At 40.6% G+C, this 27,435-nt stretch overlaps 2 protein-coding genes across 17 annotated transcripts; one reads left to right on the top strand and one right to left on the bottom strand.

The window, feature by feature from the left end:
* Nucleotides 1–113: 113 nt before the first annotated feature.
* HNRNPA2B1 (heterogeneous nuclear ribonucleoprotein A2/B1) lies at nucleotides 114–16,442 on the bottom strand. 9 transcript variants are annotated; one of them, XR_004357314.1, is made up of 12 exons: nucleotides 16,183–16,442; nucleotides 11,155–11,265; nucleotides 10,039–10,185; nucleotides 8,492–8,702; nucleotides 8,060–8,161; nucleotides 7,881–7,970; nucleotides 7,393–7,455; nucleotides 6,816–6,935; nucleotides 6,422–6,544; nucleotides 5,352–5,434; nucleotides 3,906–4,036; nucleotides 114–3,071 (listed from the first exon to the last, which is right to left on the bottom strand). XR_004357314.1 is itself a non-coding variant. In XM_032689191.1 (11 exons), the coding sequence occupies exons 1-10, from the start codon at nucleotides 16,210–16,212 to the stop codon at nucleotides 5,373–5,375; spliced, it is 1,059 nt and encodes a 352-aa protein (XP_032545082.1). In that variant the 5' UTR covers nucleotides 16,213–16,442; the 3' UTR covers nucleotides 114–3,071; nucleotides 5,352–5,372. The 9 variants fall into 9 exon arrangements, 7 of the variants coding, with proteins under 7 accessions (XP_032545082.1, XP_032545103.1, XP_032545061.1 ...); XR_004357318.1 differs by having other exon boundaries at nucleotides 7,890–7,970; XM_032689191.1 differs by lacking the exon at nucleotides 3,906–4,036.
* Nucleotides 16,442–27,435, top strand: CBX3 (chromobox 3). 8 transcript variants are annotated; one of them, XM_032689259.1, is made up of 7 exons: nucleotides 16,449–16,573; nucleotides 18,123–18,173; nucleotides 21,344–21,487; nucleotides 21,939–22,081; nucleotides 23,616–23,781; nucleotides 25,131–25,225; nucleotides 26,768–27,435. In XM_032689259.1, the coding sequence occupies exons 2-7, from the start codon at nucleotides 18,150–18,152 to the stop codon at nucleotides 26,892–26,894; spliced, it is 699 nt and encodes a 232-aa protein (XP_032545150.1). In that variant the 5' UTR covers nucleotides 16,449–16,573; nucleotides 18,123–18,149; the 3' UTR covers nucleotides 26,895–27,435. The 8 variants fall into 8 exon arrangements, with proteins under 8 accessions (XP_032545196.1, XP_032545150.1, XP_032545186.1 ...); XM_032689249.1 differs by lacking the exon at nucleotides 18,123–18,173 and adding an exon at nucleotides 19,948–20,097 and having other exon boundaries at nucleotides 16,463–16,573; XM_032689277.1 differs by lacking the exon at nucleotides 21,344–21,487 and adding an exon at nucleotides 19,948–20,097 and having other exon boundaries at nucleotides 16,529–16,573.

Raw genomic sequence — 27,435 nt, 5'->3', positions numbered from 1 at the left:
ACCCAAAACACACACACAGCATTTTTATCTTATGGGAGTCAGAAGTACAGTATTAACAAGAAGCTTGAGGAGAGGCAGCAGAGGCCTATAAATGAGGCAACAGGACACTCAACACCAGTTTGTAGTGAAAAACTATTTATTAAATAAACCAAATAGAGATGGCACATGTAACCATGTGAAGTCTTATCACTGTAGGGTACCTCGTAAAAGTGCTGCAACTTGACACCTGCTACACAGCTACTAGAACTCCATTAAGTGCATCAGCCACTCGCTTTCACACATGAATGCCCCAAAATGAACCAAGAGCAAGCATACAAATAAAGAGGGAAAGCGGGGTACTGGTAACAGCAATTGTCTAGGACTTTCCCCCAGTCGCACTTTTTCATACGGTGAAGCAACATGGGAGGTCACACGTAGTTTGTAACTACATGGTCCCCTAATGTGTTCACAGCACTGTCAGACAAGTCACACAGCTATTTATATACTGTTAATTTTACTGCTGATAAACAAGTTCTTTCTCCATTAACTGGAATAACTCCTGACAACACTGAAACTTCTGCTGCAATGCAAATCAACACTAGCTGCAAAGCAAGAACACGACTGTTAAAAGGGACAACTTCTGGAAAAACGGAGCAGTGTTACTGAGACAAACCCTTCCATGTAATACTCCTATACATCCCTAGTACACTGAATGGTACAGCTGAATAAATGAGGACTGGGCATCTACCTTAGGAGAAAAAAACCCCAGGAGCACTACTATGGGGTTTCACTCACATCACACACCCAGCTTTGAAAACAAACTGAAACACTACAGCTACACAGAATGCACTGTTCCAGTATGTTCCCAGAAAATCATCCTGCACCACCGATGTGGTCAAGCTGCCAAAACACGCTCAGCTGACAACTCCTTGAAAATTCGTATCTGTTTCTGGGGCTTGGTTCTTCTTCCCCAGAAGCAGTATGATTTCATCCCCAAGGTATCATGTACATTCATCATAAACCTAAAATACAGTCTTCTTCCCTACATGTAACAAAGTTCAAGTCCTGTTCATTGTACAATATTAAAAGCAATTGTTCACATTTTCCTAAATGGTTTTCACCACCTGCAGGACAACAGAAATTAATAAAATCCAATTTTCATTGTAAGTAACACTGTCTTGATGGCCAGACCCCTAGTATTGACCTTTTCAACATCACTTTATGTGCAAGTCAACCACTGTATTTTTTGGCTCCCATACCAGTTACCAACAAGTTGTTTTTCATTCTTTCCTCAGTCTGCTGCAGAAAGTGTTTTTGCTGGGGGAAAAGTGGGCCTAGTACTGACAACCTGATCCTTAGTTGTTAGTACACTGAAACATGTTATGCTTACTTTGAAAACGAAGGCTATAGTGACATAAACCCAACTTGATAGAAATTCAGAAGTACACACTGTCTACAAATTGATGACCAGGAACTGACCACACACACTGCTGTTTTTATTTGAAGTTGCTGACTTCCAGCATCAGGCTGACTCAAAATGGTGATTTCTTTCACCAAATTCATTGGTGAACACTGCAACTGTCACTTGCTTTAAGAAGGTACCAAGAGATAAGTCATGAAAGTTCAACAGTAAGACATCAGGAAACTTAAAACACCAGGTTTTCAATACTTTAAATATCCACTAACTTCATTTTTGCATAGTGCTGTCCCATTATACACTCCTTTCCCCCACTGCCTGCAGATCAAAATTAAAAAATCCTCATTATGGAAAATATAAGACATTTAATTCAAGTAAATTTTAAACCTTGTTGTAAAACTACTGAAAGACTATCTCAGAAATAATTACTTCCCTTCAAAGTGGTTAGAGTTTTTTTTAATGTTGTATGAATGTGGACTTGGCAACTGTAAAGAAAAAACTTCCATCAGCTAAATCTAAGTTACAGGAAAGAAGGCAAATTCCTTATGATCTGATCAACTCATTCTGTTGGAAAGAAGAAAGTAAAGCAGATTTTATCTTCATTTTCTGCTTCCGTTGCAGCCCACCTGTTACCTATGCAAATATTTTAAAGCTCAATTTAAAAAAACAGAAAAAAGTTGCATGTGAATCCTTAAACAGTATTATAAAGAAGGTTAAAGACACGATGATTCTGCCAAAGCTAGGCATATAAATTTCAAGTACAGAATAAACTGCGTATGAAGGTAACTGGTTAAAACAGTATAAACTGAAGATACTTTCCCTCAAATACATTCCCAACTGAAGTTTTCCCAAGCTCAGACTTAGTGTTTGATTTCGAAGGGCTTTTGTTTTGTTTGGGGTTTTTTTTGTTTGATTTTTTTTTCCGCCCCCAGATGCAGCTATCAATACAGTTCTGGTACAGCAAGAACTCTACATTCCATTTGGTCTTTCTCTCTTCACCCTAAAAGCTCTTTACAGGTGAAAAGGACATTGTCCTATTGCAATTTGACAAACTGACAAACACAGCCAAAAAAATCTATTTTTAAGCACTTGTGTCCCAACAGCAAAGAGATCAGCATTTTTAAGTTGCAGCACTGTTTCTCCCAACAGAGAACAGATGCCTACGGTCAGAGAAACAAGTTTGGTAAATACACTTATCAAACTGGTTCTGGTTTAAATTCACCTCAAAATGGAATGTTTCAAATCATGAAAGGGTCTAAAAGCTGCACATAAACATTATTTAATGTTAGATACACACTAAGTTTTTATTAAGCATTACACTAGAACTACTTTGGTATAAAAAATACTTTATTTTAAAGCTATGAAAGTTATAAATATATGTAGTTAAACTTTCTACTCACAGAATGTTTGCTATTTTAACATTAGTGATTTGTTTCTCCTAACGAATCTGAATTTTATTCGAAAGGTTTACAAGACATTATTACTATAATTTAAAAAACCCAGCATTACAGGGAGCTGTGCTAATTGTGATGTTTTATCAGTATTCATTTAACCTCTAGATTTTTAATGAAGGCAGCAAAAACAACTATTTTCTGATGATACAGAATTTCTTATTTCTTGAAGCGTTTCTGTGGTTGACCACTTCTTCATTAGTTACCTGCAGCATGGCACCTTCCTGCCAAAGAAAAAAAAAGTGTATCTGAAGTTGTTTATCACATATGTCTAAACCAAATTACCAATAGGGGAACTTCAGCCATTTTTTTTTTTTTTTTTAAAAGTATAAGCAGTTCACTGGTGTGTCTAACACAAAAGGAACAGGACTTCTGTTAGCTGAGTCCATGTTCTTCAGTGGGTAGCCTTTTAAAGGCAATGGAACTTTGAAATTAGGGCATTTTTTGGTTGCCTTTTTTGATAGGCTTCTTTGATTTTTATTTAAAAACCAAATCTATTAGAGTATGGCACCCTTACTCTGAATAACTCGTTTATTACTTGATGAATTTCATTAATTTGAGGTGCAAACATTCAATGCAGTAAGAGTAAGGCTGACTGAATTTGGCACTAAGGTTTGTTAGCTGCAAGAACTATAAAAAATGGTGGAAACCTCAACGTTCTAGCCAAATTCCAATTTACATAAACACATTGTATACTAAAGAAATACCACCTGCAGTTTCATTTGAAGTTTTCACTTCCCCGCCTAAAGAACTGCTTATGCAGTTGTTAAAAGAATGGACGACACATTCCTTCACAGAGGCAGATGTATTCTGTGGTGCAATTTTTTTCCTTACACGTAAACAGTCTACAGTTACTTGGGAACCTTCAGGATGAAACGTGTTATATAAAATAGATTACAGCAGACAAGACACAAAACAACATAGTTCATTTTCAACAGCACAGAACTACCTTCATTGCATTACCTTGCAACCACCATAATGCATAGACTCCCAAGAAAAAAGAAAATGTTGCAGGATGCAAAAATAAAGTTGTATGATTTAATTAACTTGTGACCTACCATTTTAACTACCAACACCAGGGATGGAACCCTTGCAAAGCTTTACTAATGGACACTTGCAGGTCTCATTTGTTCAACTGTAGCAGTGTACAGTGGCAGCAGTCTATGCTTGTCCAGGGTTCATATCATAGCTAGATTCCAGTAGGAAAAAAATATGTTAAGTAGCTGAAATTAACAAAAATTTGTTTGTAAAAAATTTAATACAAGAAAACAGGATTCACAAATTTCTTTTCAATTTGTAATTGTTAACTCAATTAACTGCTATGTTAAACTAAATAACGATAATCACTATGCTGAAAGAATACTGTCAGACAATATTAGATTTGGTTTTGATACATTAAGAAAGGAAAAGTAAATAAGATCTTACCTAAAGAAGTTTAACTGAAGCTTAGAACTATTTTGCTCTACACCCTCAGCCTTCGTTGGCATCCTTATTAATCAACTACCGTAGTTAAAGCTTTGCAGAAATACAGCGCAGCTTTTTAAGACTGGCTGAACTTAGTGACGTTTTCAAGAGTTCTCTTGTACTAGACCTGTGTCCCTGGAGGAGTACCTTGCTGGGGTTATTTCCTTCCCTTGCCATTGAAGAAGCAGCATCTAAAAAATCTAAAAAGGTGTTTCTCCTTGCAGAGATACCCCTTAAGTTACCTAGATATTTTACACCTGATCATTTACAGACAACATACTTTTTCTGACCAGCATTTAGTTTACACGTACAACAAAAGCTTTATATTATTTGTGGGACCTTATACTACCCACTCCTTGCCTTATTTTACAGTATTAAAAAAAAAATCTAAAATTACACAATATTTCCTTTAGAATTATTTTATTAAAATCATAAATGTACAACAGCTTCTTAACTCTACACACGCACTTAAATTTTTAAAAGGAAAACGTTATGTCTTATTACACCATGATCCTGGCTAAAAGCTTTTCAAAACTTTGAGAAAAATCTTAAAAAAGGTTTCACATGTCACCTGAAACTTACAAATTTAACATTATCAAAGGAATGCTTCTACACTTACAAAGACCACTAGAAAGAAACAACAATTAAAAAGCTAAGAAACTGTCTCAAAGGCATTTTTACAATCCTTCCTCCACGGTAAGGTAATGTTATTAAATAATCCAAATCCATTCACAAAATGGCTCTCTGCATCTGCTCTGGTGTCTTCTGCCATACCACTGCATATTTATGCATGACTGAGATAAGTGTTTCCTTAACATTGTTATTTCGATAACCTGAAGCTGTTCTGTTACCTCTGGGCTCTCATCCTCTCCTATTTATACAGTGAAGCCTGTTTCAACAGAAGTAAAGAGTAAAAAAATAGGTTATGAAATTATTCATCTAACCATTTTTTAAAGGAAAGACAATATCCTAAAAAGCTTTAAACTCCTGCAGCTACTCTCAAGAATCACTGCATTTTTAACACTTAAAAACATACTTACCCATGGCATGCTTGAAGAAACTCAGTAACGGCTCCTCCCTCCATATCCACCACTTCCTCCACTGCCTCCTGGACCATAGTTTCCTGCAATTGCAGAACAAGAAAGCGAATCGTTCCATCAGTGCACTTCTCAAATCTAGGAATGCTTTTGACTGAAGCAATCAATCAAAGCTTGACTGAATGAACATTAACATCTACTTTACTTCCAGAAACAGCATATACAAAGAATTTAACATTTCGCTGTCTTCCCCTCGCTAACCTCCAAAGACTTTCACAGGAAGGAACTACATGCCAAAATCTTAAAAGATTCAACAGTGTTACATGTAATTTGACACACTGTCCTGTCTTGAGCCTGTGAAGGCTGACTCCACTTGCATGCTGAACCTTACAAGAAAGGGCCTTATGTTTCAGTTTCCATTTCACAAGCTTTACATGCCATATTAAACAACATTTAGGCAACAAAAATCCAGGAAGTGTCAGGAAAAAAATTACACAAGAAGAGGAAAGAAAAAAGAAATCCCAACAAGTCCGGTGGTGATTAACTACACTCTCTACAAAGTGTAACAACTAAAATCTTTGCAGATTGGAAAATGCAAAACATTGTAGAGCAAGTTTCTATCTTTTATCCCTGAGACAAGCTTTGCAGTTTTAAGCTGGGAAACTGTAGCCAACTTGCAGAAAGAACATGAGTGCTGCAGTCCATCTATTGCAGAAGTTACCCAATTTCTACACGTCACTCTTGGAATTATACACAATGGCCTGGGTTGGAAGAGACCTTTCATCCTGTTCCAAGCTCTCTGTCACGGGCAGGGTTATCTTTCACTAGACCAGGTTGCTCAAAGCCCCATCCAGCCTTGCTTTGAACACTGCCAGGGATGGGCCATACACAACTTCTCTGGGCAACCTGCTCCAGTGTCTCACCACCCTCACAGTAAAAGACAGTTTCCCAAAATCTAATCCCAATATACCCTCTCTTTAGTTCAAAACATGTCTTATCTTCTTTTCTATTTCTCCAAAGGACTAAAAGCCCACCCACTGACTACAAGGAAAGCCAGGACATATATACAATACCTCCACCATATGGTCCCCCCATGTTTCTACTGCCACCAAAATTTCCACTCTTCATCGGACCGTAATTTGAAGGTTGTTGGTTGTAGTTTCCAAAATCATTATAGTTCCCACTTCCATAATTGCCTGCATTATCAATACAAAAGTGAAGAACTATCTAGATGAGCTAAAACGGATACAACACTAAGTTACCTCATTATTAGAATTTTTAATAAAGTAAGAAATTACACAGGTATTCCAGCAAGGCATGCAACAAACAGTGTTTTCATTCTATGTCATACTACTTGGAAAACAACAGCTTCCTTAGGTAACATTTATAAATACCCCTCGCCCCAATTTCAAATTATTTGCACTAATTTAAACTCAAATGCTTGGATGTTCCAAGCCTAAACATTACCTCCTCCATAGTTGTCATAACCACCTCCATAGCCCCCACCCTGGTTGCCATATCCAGGTCCTCCTCCACCATATCCTCCTCTTCCTCCTCCATAACCAGGACTGCCACCGAAGTTGCCACCTGTGACAACAAAATCCTTTAAAATAAACTTTTCAATGTAGGAGGCACTTCAATTATACAGAAATAAAGGCTATTCTTGTGTTTAGAAGTCTACAGGGGAAAAAAAACGTAGTTTTGGAAAGAAATTTCTATGAACAGTATTCTTAAAGGCACATACCAACTCTGTAACTGGACCATGATCAAACCTCACAAGACAGACTGCCTAAAAGCCTCACTGATAGGCTTAATTAAAATCTTTGGTTTTCAGGAAATTTAAGGCACACTCCTATTATACAGAAAAGGGCATGGCTGTCCACGAAATAACCATACGAAAGTTTAACACGAGCCAACAACCATGTACGCTTCTTAAAGCCAACAAAATGGTTTAGGCAATTAACATGAGTTTTATACAAACACTAAATAAATATGAAAGTCTTACTGAGGGAGAGAAAAACAATCACCACAACAGCAAACTAACCTCCAGGTCCTCCGCCATATCCGTTATACCCATCACCAAATCCACGGCCGCTTCCATACCCATCTATTGGAAGAAAAAAACCCAACAATCTAGTTGAATTCTCAAACCCCTACGACCTTAAGAACCAAATCTCAGAAATTAAGGACAGGTACACTTGACTTCAATACACATACATCCAATCAATGTTTAATCAATTTTTCCTTTTCTTGCATTTGTACAATATCCAATTTTAAAAGGTCAGGTGAGTGCTGCACAGAATCAGAGAAGTCTCTGAATTCCTTAACAAACAAGATGATTAAGTTTAGTTTACTTCTGGCTTTCAACAGAAGCTTAAAAAACCCCAAAACTTCATTTGCAAATTATTTTTCCCGAAAAATGTCTAACTGCTACAAACTGCATTGTATTAAACAGCAGCAGAACTTACGAAGTTACCCAAAACCATAAAGACAGTATTAGTAAGGTAAAAAAAATAAATGCTACAAACATGCCTGTCTTACCGGCTCCCCCTCTGAAATTGCTGCCAGGTCCTGGACCAAAGTTGCCACCACCTCCACGAGCATCACCAAAACCGAAGTTCCCTGTAACAGTTCAACATTTGTAAGGAGTGAGGTCACGAAAAGTGAACACAAAAATGAACCACAAATCACTAACCATCACTTTTACATACCTCCTCTCCCACTCCTAGAATTCTGAACCTCCTGCATTTCCTGTCTAGAGAGAGCTTTCCTTACTTCTGCGTTATGGCCATTGATGGTGTGGTACTTCTGCACTGTAACCATATCAAATAAGATACTATCAGCATATAAGTACTGATCTGGCAACAACTAAGAGCATCAAACTTCCAATCCATATACACTCAGAATCATTTAAAAAAATACAAAACACCATACAATTTCTAAACAAAGACAACAATACTTATCTGAAATACACGTTCCCACAAAATTCACCAAAACCATGATGTAGCAAATATACAGTACATAACTTATATCGTATAATAACATATACCATAACAGAATCATTATCTCTTTAGTTTTACACAATTACCAAGACTGCAAGGGTTAATACTACCAAAAGAAAGAATGAAATGAAGCTTACTTACATACAATTTTATCCACAGGATCATGGTCATCAAATGTAACAAATCCAAACCCTCTCTTTTTACCAGACTGTCTATCAGTAATGATTTCAATAGTGTCGATTTTCCCATATTCTTCAAAGTAGTCACGAAGGTGGTGCTCTTCAGTGTCCTCTTTAATACCACCAACAAATAGTTTTTTCACAGTAACATGAGCACCAGGTTTTCCAGATTCCTGTTCAAAGAATTCTTTAAATTAGCATAAAGAAAAACAATTTCACAAATCACTATTTTGCCAGGATTTCAGGAATAGAATATTGATAAACTAGGATTTTTCAAGCACTGAGGTACAGCTCTCTCCTGATACATGCCCCTGGCGACCTTGTTAGGGAAGCAACACAGGGTCACTTGGAGGTTTTTCCTCCCCCCTTAAAAAAGCCTTAAAAGCACTAAAAAATATATGGATCAACTGCATGGAAGTATTTAATAACTTAAGCTAGAGCATAATTTTTATAACTGAAACCAAGATACATCAGCTTCCTCTGCCCAACTCCCCAACAGCAGTGAACCATTTTTTACTCATAAAAACGTCTTTCAACCTCTGCAAATTAACAACTGTGCATTTTAATCCCTATTTAAAATACGAAGGCAACTCCAAATATTCATGAGCTATTTCTGCACTTTGAGCATGATAACCAAGCTGTTGCACTACCTAAGAATGACTTAGTCCTAAAGTTTAGCAGTAGCTTTGTGTGTATAAGCACTATGCATGTATGCCGCTGTAATTACCTTTTTCCAAATGCTAACCAACCTTGCATTCTGCAGGGAATGGAAAGAAAACTGGAATAGCTAACAGAGGTACCAGTGATTACAAATTCCACTTCCCCATACCTTTGGGACAGCTCATTTAATTCCAGCTCATTAGTCCAAATATACTAAACACCTGAGTCCAACGTGGTAAACAGAACTTGCCTTATAATCCACACTTGCTCCCCAAGTACCTCTGAACCACCATAACCTGGCTTGCAGGTTCACTGCACTTCTGTGAACACACCTGCTCTGTGCCCTGAATTTGAAAATCAAGTATGCCTGGGGCTAAAACCAGCACAGTCCAAAAATGATTCTGTACATCACCGCTAGAAAAAAAGTTTCCCTACTACATTTTCTACTTTTAGTCACTTACTATACACCTTTTAGAAACACCCCAAAATGATCCTGGAATAATCATAAAGGACTGACAGGACTTTTATTAATTTGAGGCTTAGTAACAGTTCCATAATTACAGGCACTCAACATGTTTTTGCTAACACTACTTTCAGACCTCAGATAAATCCCTTGCAGACATGAATAGTACAGCCAGAGTACCTTCACAATTCACTGTAATTACAGACATTTATGCAATTGCGTCAATTAACAGACCAAAAGTGTGGGAAATAGTGCCCCAACTATAGCCTTTCAACCAGAGAATTTAAACCATGGCAACTTGCAAACAAGAACAAAGCCTGTGTCCGACCAAAACAGAAATCTTTTTTCAAATCAGGTTAAGTACCTACTTTCAAAGCCAATCTTACCTCTCTAGCCACAGCTCTCTTAGGCTCAACCACCCTTCCATCAATTGTGTGAGGTCTTGCAGCCATAGCTGCATCAACTTCAGCCATGGAAGAGAATGTTACAAAACCGAACCCCCTTGATCTTTTGCTTGCAGGATCCCTCATTACCTAAAACCAATAAACACATTTAAACATTTTATACCTGTGTCAATATTAAGCTTTACAGTTACAGTATTTGGAGAAAGCGTGTAAACTTAATTTACGTTTTCCTTGACGTAATTTTGAAACACAATGATAATAAAGTAGCATGCTGATTTAACATGAATGGCACTGCTTGGCATCACAGAAATTCAAACCACTGTTGCTCTACAAGACTATCTGTTAACTCAGAAATGCAGCTAGACCAGTGAGGTACACCTATATTTATGTTTGTTTTCTAAAAAAAAAAAAAAAATAAAATAAAATAAAAAAAATAAAAAAAGATCATACCCATAATTTCTTTTAAGCTTTCTGAAGACCGTAAACTTTAAATTTGTGTTATGAAACAGGTATTTAGTACTCCCAAAACAAATTCTGTGGAAGAACTTCTACAAGAGCCACCATCCCTGGTGGTATTTGAAAGACACACAGACATGGTGCTTAGGAACATTGTTCAGCGGTGGACTTGGCAGGGCTGAGTTAACAGTTGATAATATTAAGGGTTTCTTCCAACCTAAATGCCTCTATGAGAAGATCACAGAGAAAGACATCCTTTTCCAGCTTTATCAAGGCTGTTTACCATAATACCAGCTTTCTGCCAAATGTCACCAATCACACAGACGGAACTGTGCTCTGTGTGAGCACTTCCTACGCGCTTCAGCCAATGACACCAGTGTTAAATTGCTGGAATCAGTGGTTACATAGTCTGGGAAGATTTTACAGGAAACAGATTGTAAACGCTCCCTAACCCTATCAACAGAGTTTGCAAGGGAAAAATCTATGCATTGCTCCCATGGACTGATTTCTGTATAAACCAAACTGGACACTTAAGCAAATCTAATATTCCATATTCTCATTAAGCTATCCAGAAAACAAACTCCCCATTTAAAATTACTAAACATTCCATGCCATTGTTGTGTATTAGTATGCCAAACTTACCACACAGTCTGTAAGCTTTCCCCATTGCTCATAGTAACTCCTCAAGCTTTCCTCTGTGGTTTCAAAGCTTAACCCGCCAATAAACAGTTTGCGGAACTGCTCCTTTTCCCTCTGCCACAGAAAAGATTACATTAATATAATTAAAAACACCTCTCTTTCATCAACAAATTAAACACCAAGATTTTCATAAGTGTCAAAAACTTTCAGTTAAGTCTTATTTCCAAAATCAAGATTGACTCTTCCAAATTTTCTACCCCATTAAAAAAATAAACAATTTATGCAATTCTACAGGTCCACTTTTACCGTGCAGATTTTACTGGTGTACTTATTCCTGTCTCTCCCTCCAAGTATCAAAAACAAGGGAGCACACTCAAAGACTTCCAGAACATTCCTCTCAAAGACCTTTATGAGATGTTTTTTAAAGAAAAGGAACATAAAAAGAAACCTGAAAGTTCTCACTACAGAGAACTACACACTGTCCAGTTCTATTCTAGGTGACATTTATTTCTAAAAACCATTCCAGCTCAAACCGCTGTACATGAACACTACTTTATTACCCAAGGCAATAAAGGTAAAAATAAACAAAATACAACTAAAAATGTTCTAAAACGGGTCAACATTTGATATTTTCCTCCATAATTATTAAAATAAATGAGAGTCAGAGCATCTGTAAAATTGATCTGGGATCCCACACCATTGGAATTAGCAGCAAACCTCTCCACCTCAACAGCAGCAGTATCAAAACAACTCCCCTTAAAACAGACCTGTGAATAATACACATTTGTATCCACTAATATAAATCATGCTTCCAATAAGACTTTATTACCTTACAGAGAAACCATCACTGCACTTGTTCAGCAGAAATCTCTGCTGCAATGACAAGGACGTCATAAAAAAACTCCAAAAAACCCAACACAAATGGACCAGTAATACTCTATTACATTTACTCTTTCATATATAGTCATATACCAAAACAGGAAGGACAACCTTCCAACCTTCCAATCATTTCAAAACACTTTTACAGCAGCTTTATATACCAAGCATGCATTGTAATTGGCATTTTCTACACACAGTAGTATCACTAGCTCGTACCTGTTACAATTTCATGTCAAGCAATTAGAAATGCACTAAAAAGCTGTTCCCTTTTCACAGAATTTTTGATTTCTGAATGTTGTTTTAAAGAAAACTGTCCTGCTAAGAACAAGAGAATGCAAAAGCAATGACGACTTTAGCTTTATACTGACATATAACTTTAAAAATCGAGAAAATCTGCCTGGGTGTTTTGGTTTCCTTTAGGGGGTGGTTGTTTTTTTAAAAACCCAAACAAGGCACAGATAGTTGTAACTGGCAAACACAACATGACCAAGTACGCATGGGACAATAAGGTAAATGGATAAAAGGAAACTAGAGAAACAATGAGACTTAGAAAATAAGCAAAATACCTCAGCGCACATATGCTTTTGGAAGTATTAAGCCAACCTGCATGCAGACCAACATGTTTTCTGAGGTTGTTCAAGGCAGGCCTGGATCTAGATATTTGAGAACCGCCAGTTTAAATGCCTCTTGAAAACACCTGCAATCTGCTGTTGGATCTAATATTTTTTCTTCTAAGAACACAGACAAAGCTAGTACTGTCGCCTCCTTCTACAGACAGGCAAAATGACACACGACAGTTTAAAAGCAGCAAACCTATGTTTTATGTCATGTCATTTCCTTTTGCCTTATCTCATAAAAGAAATAAAGAAAAGAACACTGCATACCAGATCTGGGCTAAAAACCCCCATATGCTTCCTGTTATACTATAATTTTTTTTAATTTGAGTAAGCTGGCAAAGAAAACTTTTTAAGCAATAATATTGCAAAAAAAATCCTCCCTTGAAATTACTTCAGTTCTGCTGCCTAAAAATTAGGGACCACGTGGTTACTGTTTCATAAGCCCACAAAAGACACTTTTTCCTATATAATCAATTATACCACATTTAATAATGCACATTATTATAAAAATACAAGAATCAAGCACATTTAGTAGGCTGTAGGCTTTTTCCAACAAGTATTAGGTTCACCCCTGAAAAATTACAAACGTGTAAATAAAATTCAAGGAAAGAATGGAACTTATCAGCTGGAACAATGACAAAACGTACCACACATTACTAACTAACATCGAACAGGACAGTAATACACTTTACAGACATATTCAGTGTCATACCTCACCCAGAACGACATCTAGGCACCACGTGTCAGGACACACCAATAACAAAATTTATTACCAGTACTTTAATGAAAATCACTGTGCAAAACCAACATAAACATGTTGCTCCACTAACACACACACACAGCCTCTGAGCGTGGAGAATCTATTTGTTTAAAGTGCTGTCAGTGTGAAGCAGCTCTGGTTAACCTAACATTAACCTCCCACCAGGGTCCAGAGAGCTCTGACCACGTAAAGCTTATGCTGAAGATTTAAAATGTACGATAATTATAATCACTCAAGCCCCTGTCCCTCTTAAAATCCTGAAGGAAATCTTCAGTTGGTAAAAGCACACCGACACTCCATGTCTACCAAGGCCTACAAAACAAAAACTGGAGCAAACACCTCCTTGAAGATTTCCACAGTACACCCTGCGGCAGGAACGGACTTCGAGAGGAAATCTTTACAACCCCTGCAGAATCTCCATTCGTGTGCATTTTAAGTTTGCCTTCACAGGTTTAAAGAAACACTTAAAAGGACTAGAAAACGCACAGCCTTTACTGGAGTATTAGTCACCAAAGCAAGGAAACCTGTCTAATTGCGCACACAATCTACGCTGACTGCAGAATTAGTAACTAGGGTAACAAAATTGTTTGACGGAGACAAGCGATAGGGGATCCCAAAACTACAGAGCTCCGCAATTCCTCGGCCCGGCTCCCCGCCCGCCGCCTGAGGCGGGCGGGACGTGGCGGCCGCGCCGGCTCCGCCATGTGGCGGCAGCAGGAACACCGCGGCCCCGAGCCGGGCGGGGAAAATGGCGCCCGGGAGCAGCCGCCGCTTCCAGGGACAGGGCTGCAAAGCGCTTCCAGCGTGCACCTACACACCCGGCACCAGGAAGACCTCTCCGGCGCTCCTGCCCGCCCCTGCGGATACTGAACGACTACAGCTTCCCCCTCTGCCTCGCCCGCTCTCCCGGAGCGACCCCCGCAGCCGGCAGCCGCGATCCTCGGCCAGGCCGCCATTTTACCCCTCCCCCTCGGCACCGCCATTACCCACTGCACCGCCCCGGCCGCTCCGCAACTCGCGAGGCCAAGGCGGCCCCCGGCCCGCCCACCGACCGACCCCCGGAGTCCCGGGTCCCCTTCCTCCGACGACACTTCAGGGCAGCGCGGCCACTGCTTAAGAATGTGCTGTTCACCGTGCGCGGTTACCGCAGCTTCCGCTGCCTTGCCCGGCTGCGCGTCAGCCCCAGCCGCCCCTTCCAGAACCTTCCTCCGCGCAGACACCCAGCGCCCGGCCCGCAGTGCGACCCGGCGGCGGCGCCAAGACCCGGGTAGACAAAGGCTTAAACCTGCTAGTAATACCCAGCCCCGGAAAAATTCACTCCTCCCGCAGAAGCAAATGCGCCTCCCTCCTTAAAAACAAGCTCTGAATCCTCCCTTACTACGTACCATGTTCTTCATGGTTTACGTATTCCTGCTCGAGAGTACCGTACAACCGGTCGGTAATGGCTGCCTGAACTGTTACGTAATTTGAAATTCAGCTCCGCGTAGAGCTAGCGCCCTCCTTCTTCAGCCCGAGCTCGTTTCCGATATTATGGATTAATTAATTTAAAAAAAAAAAAAAAAAAAAAGCTAGAATCTGGAGCTTAAATGTCTCCAGAGGGGCGGCAGTTCTGTATAACGCCCCTACGTGTTTTTATCGCGCAATGAAAAGTCATCGACTCCGTTAGTAATGGCCGTCTCCGGAATGAGCCGAAGAAGCCGTCGTCGTCGAGCTTATGCGCTTCGACAGCCGCCGGAAAAAGCCGAACAGGGAACGGAAGCTCGTTCGGCTCATTTCGGCAATTTCCGGAACCTGCCGAAGCAGGCAAAAACGGCGCTCGGCACCCGCTCGGCAATTTCCGGACAGAAAGACGCAGCCAGTTATCGACTGCCCCGGCCCGCTCGGCAATTTCCGACAACGGAACGGGCTCGCGAGACGTGCTCGAGCAGAGCCGAAGCGGCCCCGACCACCGCTGGCACCGTGTCACGGCTGGGTTTTGGGGGTTTTTTTATTTTTTTTATTTTTCCGGAAATTGCCGAGCGGACCCGAAGGCTCAAAGCTCGGGTTATAATTAGCCGGGGGCGGCCCCACATTGCCCCTCCATACGCGGGCAGGCACAGCGTACCCCCAGAATATCGCCCTGGCTCCTGCCCCTTCCCCCTCCACTCGGGCAGGGGGAAATGCGAACTACACAGATTTCGGCACCAGCGCCGACACATCGCGGGGCCCCGGCGGCGGGAGGCGGACTTCGCCGCAGCCCGCTCCGCTCTACCCCGCACCGCCGGTATCGGGCACACCGCCTGCTCTGGCGCTCTGCTTTCCTCCCCTCCTTCACCCCCTCCCTCCCTCTCTCTCCCTCTGGCGGCCCCGCACACACCGCAACAGAGGGTGAGTGCTGCCGCCCGGCGCGCAAGAGAAATGGCGCTGGAAAGGCTCCTTTCTTCCCGCCCCCTCTGCTTCCCCTCCCCCTCCGCTCCACCGCGGATCCACCCGCGGCTCCTCCGCCCGCAGGGAAGCCTCCCTATCTGGCTCCCCGACCCTTTTTTCTACTTATGAATGAGTTTTGGAGCCCCACAGCCCCGCTGCTTTCCGAGCCCGCTTCCCTACCCCCGCCCCTCGCTTAGGGCCGGGCCTCCCCAACGCAACGCGGGAAATGGCCGCGCTCCACACGGGCCCCTCCAGACGAGCGAGGCCCTCGCTCCGCGGCGGGGGGCGGCTCCGGCCCGGCGCGGACTCCCGGCGGCGGCCATCATGGCGGCCGGGGTCCGCAGGCCCGCTCCGCTCCCCCCACCTCACCCAGTCGCTTTCCCTGTCGCCGCGAGGCATCTTCCTTCTTTTGGACGCCTGGCGCGGTCCTGCGCTCGCCCCGCGTTGGAGAGACGTCTTGGCCCCCCTCCTGTGCCGGCGGCGACGACGGTCGGAGGTTGTAGCGGCTCGCGCGTAGGCGGTGGCAGCGTCGTGCGCTCTGCCCCGTCACAGCCGCCGGCGCGCAGTGCTCGCCCAGCCCAGCCCAGCCCAGCCCCGCCAGCCGCCGCCGCGCTGCTCCCCGCCCTCCCTCCTTCCCTCCCTGCCCCCACCCGCTGCCTCAGCCCCCCGCGGATGTCGCTGTTGCTGCCGCCGCCGCTCAGTGCGCGCAGGGCGGGAGCGAGGAGGAGACGGGAGACCCAAGCGGCTGGGCGCCATTGAAGTCTGTATCCTTCTCTCTCTCTCCCTATTTTCTCTCGCTGCAGCTGCCTCCTTCCACCCCACCCGCTCCCGAGTCCTCTTCCCTGATTCCTCTTCCCTCTGCGGCTTGCTGCGGGCCGTCGCGGGGAGATGCGGAGCGCAGCCCACCCACCTCCCCCCCCACCTCTTCCCCCGCTTCCTTGGCGGTGGGGGGTGGCGGGCGGAGCGGGGCTGCCGGGGGGTCGCGGCCCCGGCGCCCGCTCGGCGAGGGAGAGAGAGAAGGAGGGAGGAAGGGAGGGAGGCCCCCGGAGCCGCGGGCGCTGCCGCCGCGGGGAAGGAGGGCAGCGCCGGGGGCGGGGGCAGCGGCACCAGCACCAGCGCGGCAGACAAAGCCGGCCCGCGGCCGTCCCTGCGTCCCTGCCGGGCCCGGGAGAAACGTGGCGGGGCGGGGGCAAGGGGACGGCGTGGAAGGGGCCCTGGTGGCGGGGGCGGGAGCGGCCCAGGGCCCCCTCTCCCGGCCCCGTTACCTCGCCCGGGGCGGCCCCGCCGGCCTCATGTTCGCCCGCCACAGGCCCGAGGCGCAGCCGCCCCCAGCAGGCCTCCGCAGGGCTGCCTGTTTTCTGACGGAGGATTTGTTACTGGTTTTGTTGGGGGGGTTTTCCCCCTTTCTCCTGCCTTTCAAGCGGGGGGACACAAGGCAAAGAGTCTTCGCGCTGGGGCCCTGGCCCCTGCCCTTCTCCCACCTCGCCTACCCCACCGCCTATGTTGCTGCCAAAATCCACCTCCCCTGTCAAGGGGAGGATTGGGCGGGATTACTGAGTCCGGGAGGTATTCTGGCCTTGAAGGACTTTTCTCTTTTGCCTTGCCCAGGCAAATGGGGAATTCTAACAGTTCTATAGCTCGCAGTGGGGTGGGGACAATACATGCCTAAGGATCTGGTCGGTATGAGAAATGACATGGAAAAGGGAATGAATTACGTTCAACATGATTTGCGTAGGTTAATTATGTAGTATGTATGGCTTAGCTGAGTTAATATTGCTCTAGGACCTTAACTCTTGCAAACGTGAGAATTAGAAGGCAACGTTATAGTTGCATTAAGATAAATATTTGCTGTTTATAAGCATTTGCTACCAGTTAAGAGTAGTGGGTGATTCATTACACCACAGATATGTAGCTGTTCCCTACCAGATTCGCAGTTAATATACTTTAGGTATATCTCCAACTGCTAGAATCTGAAATCCTGTTCTGTTGGGTTTAAGGAAATAAGCATCCCTGATGGTCCTCCCCCTTTTCCCTAGAAACATCTCTAAGCCTTTGAAGGCCTTGGGAAAAACCTTTTTTAACCCTATCTACCACCTTGTTGTCAGTATCATTTATCCTGGCTAGTGTAATGGTGCGTTACTGCGTTATGCCAGACAAAGTAATAACCTACTTTTTGTTCTGGATTTAATCTGTATAAGAAATGTCATATGCAGTGAATACATGGGGGTTGGAACAAGGACCATGTTTGTCTTGGGATGCCTTTCTTCGAGTTATGCAAACTTCCTTTTAATTGTCATGCATTTTTCTAGTAAAAGCTCTGCAAGTCTGCAATAAAAATGGCCTCCAATAAAACTACATTGGTAAGTTCATGCACACCTAAAGTATATAAGGATTTAATCAACATATTTTTCTTCAAACCTATAACTTGGCATCTCCATTTAAAAGATACATCCACATCTCCCCTCCCCAGCATTATTCTGACCAAAATTTCAGATCCAGAAAGTAAGGCTACTAGAAAGGACATTGGCTTTAATAAATCTGCCATTTCTAAAGAGACGTGTTGGGAAAAAAGTGTGAAAGGACTCTGTACTATTTCATCTGTCCTACAGTAGAAAAGACTAAGGATTTTTTTAGCTTCCTTTCAGCACACCATGTAATTCATCATACATGTAAAAAATAAAATTGAAATCATGTACCAATTTAATTTCTGCCAGTGTATTTAGAGAAAACTAATTGCCTGAGAAAAGGCAGTTTTTACAGATGAAAAGTAATATTATTGAGAAATTATGTGGCATAGTTAAGATGCCTTTTGAAATGATTTTTAACAAATAACAGTTTCTTTGAATTTCATAGGAGCAGAGATTATCAGATGTCAACCCTTCCTGGACCATTTTAATGATGCATTCATGGATCTCAAGTCCTGTAAAGCTTTGCTTGACATTAAAATATGGACTTCTAAGGGCAGTTGGTTGCTGGTTACCATTCAACTAATGATGATATATAGTTTTGTGAAAAACAGAACTGAAAAAGTATAGTGTGAGATACATCTGAGTTTGAGGTGGGGAAGTAAGCAGAAAATATACATGCACAATTCAAAATTTGGATAGCAGAACAACTGCTTTATAACAAACTCAGAAGGCCTGTTCTTAAATTTACTGAAATGATTACTAGTTCACTCAGCTTGAGATATATTAAAAACTTGTATTAAATCCTGACTTAGAGGTGCAATGGCGTGCTTCCTCTATGTTGTATGATAACAAGCTATTTTAAAAGATTTCACCAAGGTGAAAGTCTGCACTTTCTGTTTGTAATTGATTGACCACTTATCCCTAACTTGAGGAAGAATTAGCCAGCCTGGGGGGAGGGTGCCTCAGAGAGAGGAAAAAATCTATGAATGCAGAATTTTAAATCTTTTGATGTCGTTAAGAATTTTGCTGCACAGGTCAGGAAAATCAGTTACGGTTCCCATGGGAACCATAACTAATTCTGCTTTATTATGTATTTGCATGTAAAACCTAAATGTATTAGGGGATAGGGTAGCCCTAGAGCTATAATTCTGATTTTCTTACCTCTTGTATGTTAAAACCGTACACCACAGTGTCACTTCAGTGTTTTAACCTCGCCCCTAAAAGAAAGAGTGGTTATCCATAGCTCTGCATCTGTCACATGTGACTTTTGAATGCAGAAAGGGAAACAAGGCATAGAAAAGCCTTCAGGGTCAAGTGCCTAAGTTACAGCTTATATCATACAACCCCAGAGAAGGGAGATTCAGGGGCCTAGTGGACATTTAGTACCCTTTAACTTCAGTCAGATAACACATTCGCTTGTGGGCTGAGATTTGCATGGGCGTGTATAATCTCAGAATGTACAGCTTTTTTAACATGTTCAGTATTTCTGCAGGCTCTGCAACCAAGTATTATTTTAATAAGTTCAAGAGTTTGGAGATTAGTGCTGATGCACGAGACCCAATTAAATCTTTAATACTAAAAGCAGCATAGTCTTGATTTTGTTATTTCTTATTGCACTTCAAGAAAAAAAAATACAGACCCCCATGACATTAATTTTCTTCTGTGGAAGATACTTAATATACTTAAGTCTTAGAAAGTAAAAAAAAAAATTGTTGCTTTGATACAGAAATCCAAAACATTGATCTTTAAGTGACAAGAATTAGTGAAGCCGAAAAGAGTACCAGAAAACAATCTTCCATTGAATCAAAGAATTTTAGTCCAACGGAGAATACAGATGGAGATGTTCCCCACTTGTAGCCTGCTTGCCTCATCACCAGTAATTATAATGTTATTACTATGGTATAGTGAGTCTGTCTTTTACTGTGTTGTTGTTTTTTCCTCTGCTTCTTTTATTGTTTGTTTCTTTTCCTCATCTCTACCCCTTTCTCTTTTTCACATTTCCATTTCTTGAAAGAAGCTGCCTTCATAGAAGCATTGGACGTCTTCATGTTTTATTTCCTTTCAATTTCAGTCTTGCATTCTTTTTCCTGTGGAGGCAAAAAAAAAGCCAGTGTGCTTAAGTTGACACTTTTCAGACATGAATGCTGTGGTCAAAATACACCTGGGATATGCAGGCAGTTAAAATCTAATTGGAAATGCATACTCTGTTCTAGATAATCTCTCTTCTATGCTTCCAAATCAAAACAATTGCCATGCAAGGTATAATCTATACAGATACTTCTTGTTTCAATAAGAAACTAGAAACTTTTTCTCCTCTTTGTCGTTTGCACCTTCGATTTATGGGCTGCTAACCCAGAGTAAAGCTATTTTGGAGAGAGAGGGAGGGAGGGAAAAAATTAATTATGAAAAATAAAGGGTACGAAGACAGGGCTTTGGCAAGATAATCATCTTCAAATCTTCAGTTTACAAAAATGAGACAATTTTTTTGTGTCTAACATACTTTTTTTTTTTACCTTTCACCACATCAAGATAAAATTCTATGAAGTCTAAAAAATTGAAAATTCCCAAATTGCAATATTCTCAAACTAACCCACATCAATTCTAGAGAGGAACAGAGACAGACCATCAAGCAAATAAAGGTGCTTTGTGGTTTTTGCTTGTCTGCTTTCTGTTGTATAGAAAGTGCTTTAGTTCTCTTTGATTTAGGGTGCTGCATGACTATGTGTTTTAAGAACTTAAAAGTTTATGGCTGCCGCTTTAACCATTTCCTTATAAGGTGTGGTCCAAAATGGCAAGCAGAATGATTTTGGTCTGCCAGTCCTCCAGAAAAGTGACACAACATGATAGGCTTGTTCCAACCTTTTTGAGATTACAAACAAGGAAATTCTGAAATGTGTCCTTCTACTACGATTTGATTGTGCCTTATTAAACTGGGAATGCCTTGAGGATGATGTGGATGTAATATTTATTTTAAGAACTTAATATTATTCGAAACATAAAATGTAAACTAGAAATAAGGTTTTTTAAGCTAGCAACATTTCATTAATGTGTTAACAGCTGTACTTAAGGATAGCAGTCTTAAATTTATGCACCTTTGTGACACATCTTTGTAACTTACATAGGTGCGTGGAAGAAACTGCAGTAATGGAATGCTCCTAGCATGTGTCCTGTTCAATAGTTACGGGTTATTGTTGAGTATTTTGCTTATTGTAGCACTACACTATAAACTTCGCTGCCATCAGTTTCTCCTTGGTTTTTTGGAACAGGTAGTAACCACCTTTTTTTGAGTACCATCTCTTTTCTATTTTATGCATTTTCACAGTTCTCTTATTTCTTTTCTTTATTTCTGCCTTGCCCTCTGCCTTTTCACAGGCATAGAGTTAAATTTTAGAAACTTCATAATTTTTTGAGCATGTAGGACTGAGAATTAAATTTATAAGGGGAGTATAGTCACTGAGTATGTGGACAAAAAATTTAATCTTTTTAAAAACTGGTGTTGGGTGTCTCATTAAGCAGCTGAAAAAAACCCAAAACATTAATATGTCTTGCTCAGGTTACCTGACCACATGCACTAACGTAAAAGGAGTCTGAGCTTCTGGCTTTAGTGTTAATAAGTACATGATTCGTTGCTGTTTACTGAGCAAAGTTGGATTTGGCCAGTGAAGTAACCGTATAAAGCAAAAGAATTAATAATGCCATTCTGAATTTCTTTTGTAGCACAAAATGGGAAAGAAACAGAATGGCAAAGGTAAAAAAGTTGAAGAGGCAGAGTCTGAAGAATTTGTTGTAGAGAAGGTCCTGGACAGACGTGTTCAAAATGGAAAGGTGGAATACTTCTTGAAGTGGAAAGGATTTACAGAGTAAGGCATTTCCTTTTTTTTTTTTTTTTGCCTGATAGAATGATAAACACGAACCATTTATTTGAGATAACTGTACAGAGATGGGGTGATGGGGATCCACTTGAAAGAACCTCGAGGGAAGGACATCCGTAAATGCATATTCAGGTGGGACAGTCAAGTCTGAAAATAAAATAGAAGATAATGTAGCTCAGTGTTTGTGCTACATAAAATATTTAGGGACTTTAACCAGGTCCTTAGTGATTGTTCTCTGATATAGGTTCTGTGAATATCTATCAAGGTAAGCTAGAATGATAGTTGCTACATATGTAGTGGAATGAATGTTACTTCTGAGTAAGAAATTATGCAGGGATTTAAACTACAGGCAGCTCTGAAGCAATGAATTTGAAGCAGATAGTTTGCTTATTATTCATTTTCCTGAACTACTCTTAAATTAGCAAATTTACCTAAGGAATTCTGTGGCATGGTTGCCTTTTTGAGTGTCTTGCCCAGGACTTACATATGTACACAAGAACTTTACAGTGGACTTATAAAGTTGATTGTTTAAGAAGAAATGCAGTTGTGCCTCTTCTCTCCTTCCAGTGACACTTCATGGCAGCTTGCTTTACTAGCTGAGAAAAGGCAATGCACCCAACATTTGAGCATAAGTGGTTACATATGCAATGATTAATTTTTGTTGCATACCTCTCAAAATTATTGCATTGCAACATTGTGCTCTCTGGCACCTGAAATGTGTGGGGTGATTAATATATAAATGCAAACACGTGTTTCGTAATTGAGGGTCTTATTTGAACTTGTTACAGTAATGGAAAAAAATTTATTAAAAGTTGATATCCTGCTTGTGCAGTAGCACTGTGGCAGCATGTGTGCATGAGTACTTCTGATGAGCTGCTTAGTTGTTGCAGGAACTTGTTAAAATTTTAGTTAACAAAATGCACGCTCACTGGAACATGTGCAGTGCCGAGCTCTGCCCACCTTTGTTCCCTCCTGTAGTCAACAGAAGGAGGAAGATAGTTCCAGGTATAGTTGTGCTCAGTTCTCAGAGACTTCAGAGAGTGTTCCTGGTATCTGGAAGCTTATATATATATATGCGTAAGCTGTTTGTAACAAGTGTTGTGTATATCTTGTTCCCTGTGAGTGCATCTTTAGTCCTTGTATCATATGGTTTCTTTGCATAGACAGTCTTCAGAGGAACCATGGAAGCAAGGCAGTGTAAATGGGCAGATAGGTTTTCATAGAGTGGGAATTGCTTGTTTTAACTCTGATGATCCCACTGAGAACATAGGAGTTAATACAGCTGCTTATTGTGCTATCTTTTCTTTAAGAACATTGTTTTTCAACACTGTTTGAGCATACTCCTTTCAGTCATCAATTGCAGTACATGAAGGCTACTAAAGATGGCACAATAAACATCCTTAGGGTTAGATAAGCATCCTTAGAGTTTAAGAAACCTACCTTATATAATGAGACAAAATTCACTTGCTTAAATTAAGAGGAGCCATGTGGTTAGTTTTACATAAATGTGTGTATGTTTCAGTGCTGACAACACATGGGAACCTGAAGAGAACTTAGATTGTCCAGAGCTAATTGAAGCTTTTTTGAACTCTCAGAAAGCTGGTAAAGAAAAAACAGATGGTGCCAAAAGAAAATCTTTGTCAGATAGCGAATCTGATGATAGTAAATCAAAGAAAAAACGTGATTCTGTAAGTATATGTTCATGTGCTAAGCTTTTTTCCCCCTACATTTCTTCCCTATCTCTCCATCCCCCAAAAAAATCTATTGTGACTTTGAGAATGAGACTGAACACTGATTTAAAAGTGTAAAAATTGCACAGTATCTGGAACTGTGGTTTGAAAAGGATATACATTCATTGTGGTTAATGAGACTGTCCAAATGGTAAGTAAAAGATGATTGAGTGACATGATGATTAAAAGTTCTTGCACTGTCCCATGACACTTACTGAATAATTGAAAATAAGTCTGGTTAAGAGTTATTAATTAATGGTGTTAAGTGCTCAGTTTGTATTAGAGCAAAAGGTCCAAGATGTTAGGCTTTCATATTTAGCATATGATTTTGAATAGGTGAGTCGCAGGATGGCAAAATGTGAAGACCAGTGAGTTTCTTACATCAGGACCAGACACGATGGTGGAGAGGGAGTAGAAAGCGTGACTGCAGAAAGCCTACCTTTTCTGAAAGTATGGATTGTTTCTGCAATACAAATGAATGAACAACATGACACATTTAGTGCTGCTAAGTACAGAATAATGCAGATGTAGTAAGGCGTTCCAATAGTTTACATTTTTGTCTGTAAACTTTCAGATTAGCAGTTTGAAACCGCTGATATTGGCAACCATTTTCGTGTATGAAGACAAGTCTTAGACGTGTGGTTACTGTCAAAAGGATTGGAAAGTATCAGAAGGAATAGCTGATGAATAGTACAATGAGTATTTTACTTTCTGTATGGAGTCAGTTGTGTGGCTTCATCTGGTACAGGAGTGGCCACTGTCTCTAAAAGGGTATTGTGAACCTCTAAAGAAGCTAATACAGGAAATAGTTGTGATATTTCTTGTCACCAGTGTGATCTCAGTGAGCCAAGAAGAGTGGAGGTGTTCCCCAAGAGTTTCGCTGTTGGTTTAAACCAACCTAAACCTGTTATTTTGCTGAAAAGCATGCGGTTTTCCCACTTCCAGGCATGCATTTTTGCTTTGCCGCTTTTGTTACTTTTACTGACCATGCTTGTTTGTTTGTCTGCTATGATGATTTTAGAACACTTTTTTCATCTATTGTGTTTTCATAAATAAATGCTGGAAACATGGATGTAAAATTCTTTCGTTGTTACGACCCTAAATGACTTGACCTGAAGTTTGGTCATGAAAAAATCAGTGTCCTATTCTGACAATAATATGTAATTATAGATCTGATGTTTTTTTAAGACTATATTTTTTTGTTCTGATACACACATACATATATGTATGTACAAAAATTTATGCATCTAGCAACAAAATGGAATTTCATCTTAAACTAGATAACTATATTCTAACTTAATCAATAGGTTGATAAACCAAGAGGGTTTGCAAGGGGTCTTGCTCCTGAGCGGATAATTGGGGCTACGGATAGCAGTGGAGAGCTTATGTTCCTCATGAAATGGTAAGTCTTACATCCACAGTTCTTATCCATGTTACAAGAGGGCAGCAGTTGCACTTAGGCTCATGAGACAACTTCATTGCAGGAGTAAGACAGAGAAGCTGGTGGTCTCCTAATTAGTCTTGTATTCTTAGAAAAGCAAGCCTTCTATATTCGGTTAGTACGTAATCCCTCTTCCGTCAAAACCCAAAATATCTTTCAGTTAGTTTAGTTTTACAGAAGTAGAAATTTGAAAGGTAATTTCTCATAAAATAAGGGAAAATTGGCATTTGTATGGAAAAACTGGATCTTGGCAATGCTCTTGCTGAGGAAATGGCAGGCAGGAATAGAACTTTATATGTTTCAATAAGAAGAAGCCAGCTGCTGGATAGCCAACCATTTAACCAACCATAGTGTCAACTATTCTGCATGCAGCAAACTGGAACTGGAAACAAGTGGAAGAAGCAGAGGTGGAGATGAGAAATAAACAATATGGAGAGGCTTGCCATTATGGGCTAGTAAGAGGGGAAAGTGACATGGGGAGTTTGTGTTGTTGGGAGGATAGATAACATAGTATTGACAGAAGGATTTCTGGAACAAATGGGATAAAATCAGTACTTTCTAGCAGTTGAGAAATCAAGAAATTGAATTGACATTTGCTGGGGGTCACATCTCTTTAAGTGATGGGATAAGAAGGACAGCTTTCCACAGCCTTTGAGAAGGACGTGATTTTCTGAATGGAGTCAAACTGAGTGGTCTCCAGAGACATGATTTGTCATGTGGCGTGCCTGGATTGCTGCAGATTAGTGCTTTAGGAGATTGTCTCCCTTCTACCTTTCCAAATTCGCTATAAATTTTATGTGAAACTTAGAATTCTGAGTTGCAAAACAAAGATTATGAGTGTTTGAATTTCTGTAGTGATAATTGGCAAAATCAGACTCAGAGAACAAAAAGAATCTTTTTTTTTTGTTTAGTTCCATTGCAGTTGATTAGTGTTTCGTAATTGGTCATAGGTAACATGCATAGATATGACTGTGTATGCACAAAGCTGACTCGTAAAGGCAGCGTACACTTAAAAATGGAATCTGAAGCATGTCAGACTGGAAAGTTTGTTTTGTTACCCCAACACAGCATCAAGAATAGCAATATGAATACAGAAAGTTATTTGCATAAACAGTAAATATAATTTGGATGTAAGTACCACCTCTTAAGACTGGTGCTATTAATTTTTAAGTCTCACTTTGAAGTTTTGATTAGTCTTTAAAAGACAAAATTAACCAAATTTTACTTGTTTCATTACATACTACAGTATGTAACCATATAATTGGTACCCTTTGAAAAGCGTTTTCATTTCCAACAGAAAAAATATGGGAAGGGAAGGAAGATGGAGCTATGAAACCTTGTCATTACCATTAGTGTGGAAATTCTTGGTAGCTGTAGTGAAAGGTATACTGGAAACCTATTTCTAGCTGACATTCTTTTAAAACTTAGGACTTATCAAGAGCTGCTAAATATTTTGAAATAATGATTTTGCTTTTTCTTAAATCCCACTCTCTTCTACATCAGGAAAGGCTCTGATGAGGCAGATCTGGTGCTGGCCAAAGACGCTAACAAGGAGTGTCCTCAGATCGTAATCGCTTTTTATGAAGAACGACTAACTTGGCATTCATGCCCAGAAGATGAAGCACAATAATTGTTTGCATTGCTTTTTTTATATATAAGAATATTAAAACCTGAAGTTTGATTTATTAGCAATGTGAGAAGCATACATTCTAACAAGTTTCGAATTTGATATTTTTTTGAAGTAGTATGTTTTGCATCAACAGCAAGTAAATAAAAGCTTTCTGCAACTTGTTTCATTTATCACAAGAGAGCATTTGATACTACTACTTCCTCCATATTAGGTAAAAGCTTTTATAAAACATGGATGAACTTCCATAGTTATTACAGGATCATAATGAATGTCTAAACAAACTCACAGATGTTTTGTAGTCTTCTGTACTATTGATGTGCATGTATCTTCTTTACCCAAACCTAGCCCTTTAAACCCCTAGGGTCATTCTTTTTAGTATTTGGGATCGCTTGGTCTTCAGAAGACTAGGTGAAAACTAACTTTGTAGTAATTTGAATGTTATCAGACTTGTTATTATATTGTTACTTATATTGTTTACTTTATTGTAAATACTGGTGAACAGTGGTCAATAAAATAGTTTTATATTCTTCCTTTATACTGA

Source organism: Chiroxiphia lanceolata, chromosome 1 (genome assembly GCF_009829145.1).
Source record: "Chiroxiphia lanceolata isolate bChiLan1 chromosome 1, bChiLan1.pri, whole genome shotgun sequence".
Taxonomy (NCBI): Eukaryota; Metazoa; Chordata; class Aves; order Passeriformes; family Pipridae; genus Chiroxiphia; species Chiroxiphia lanceolata.
This window is presented reverse-complemented; position numbering and strand designations above follow the sequence as displayed.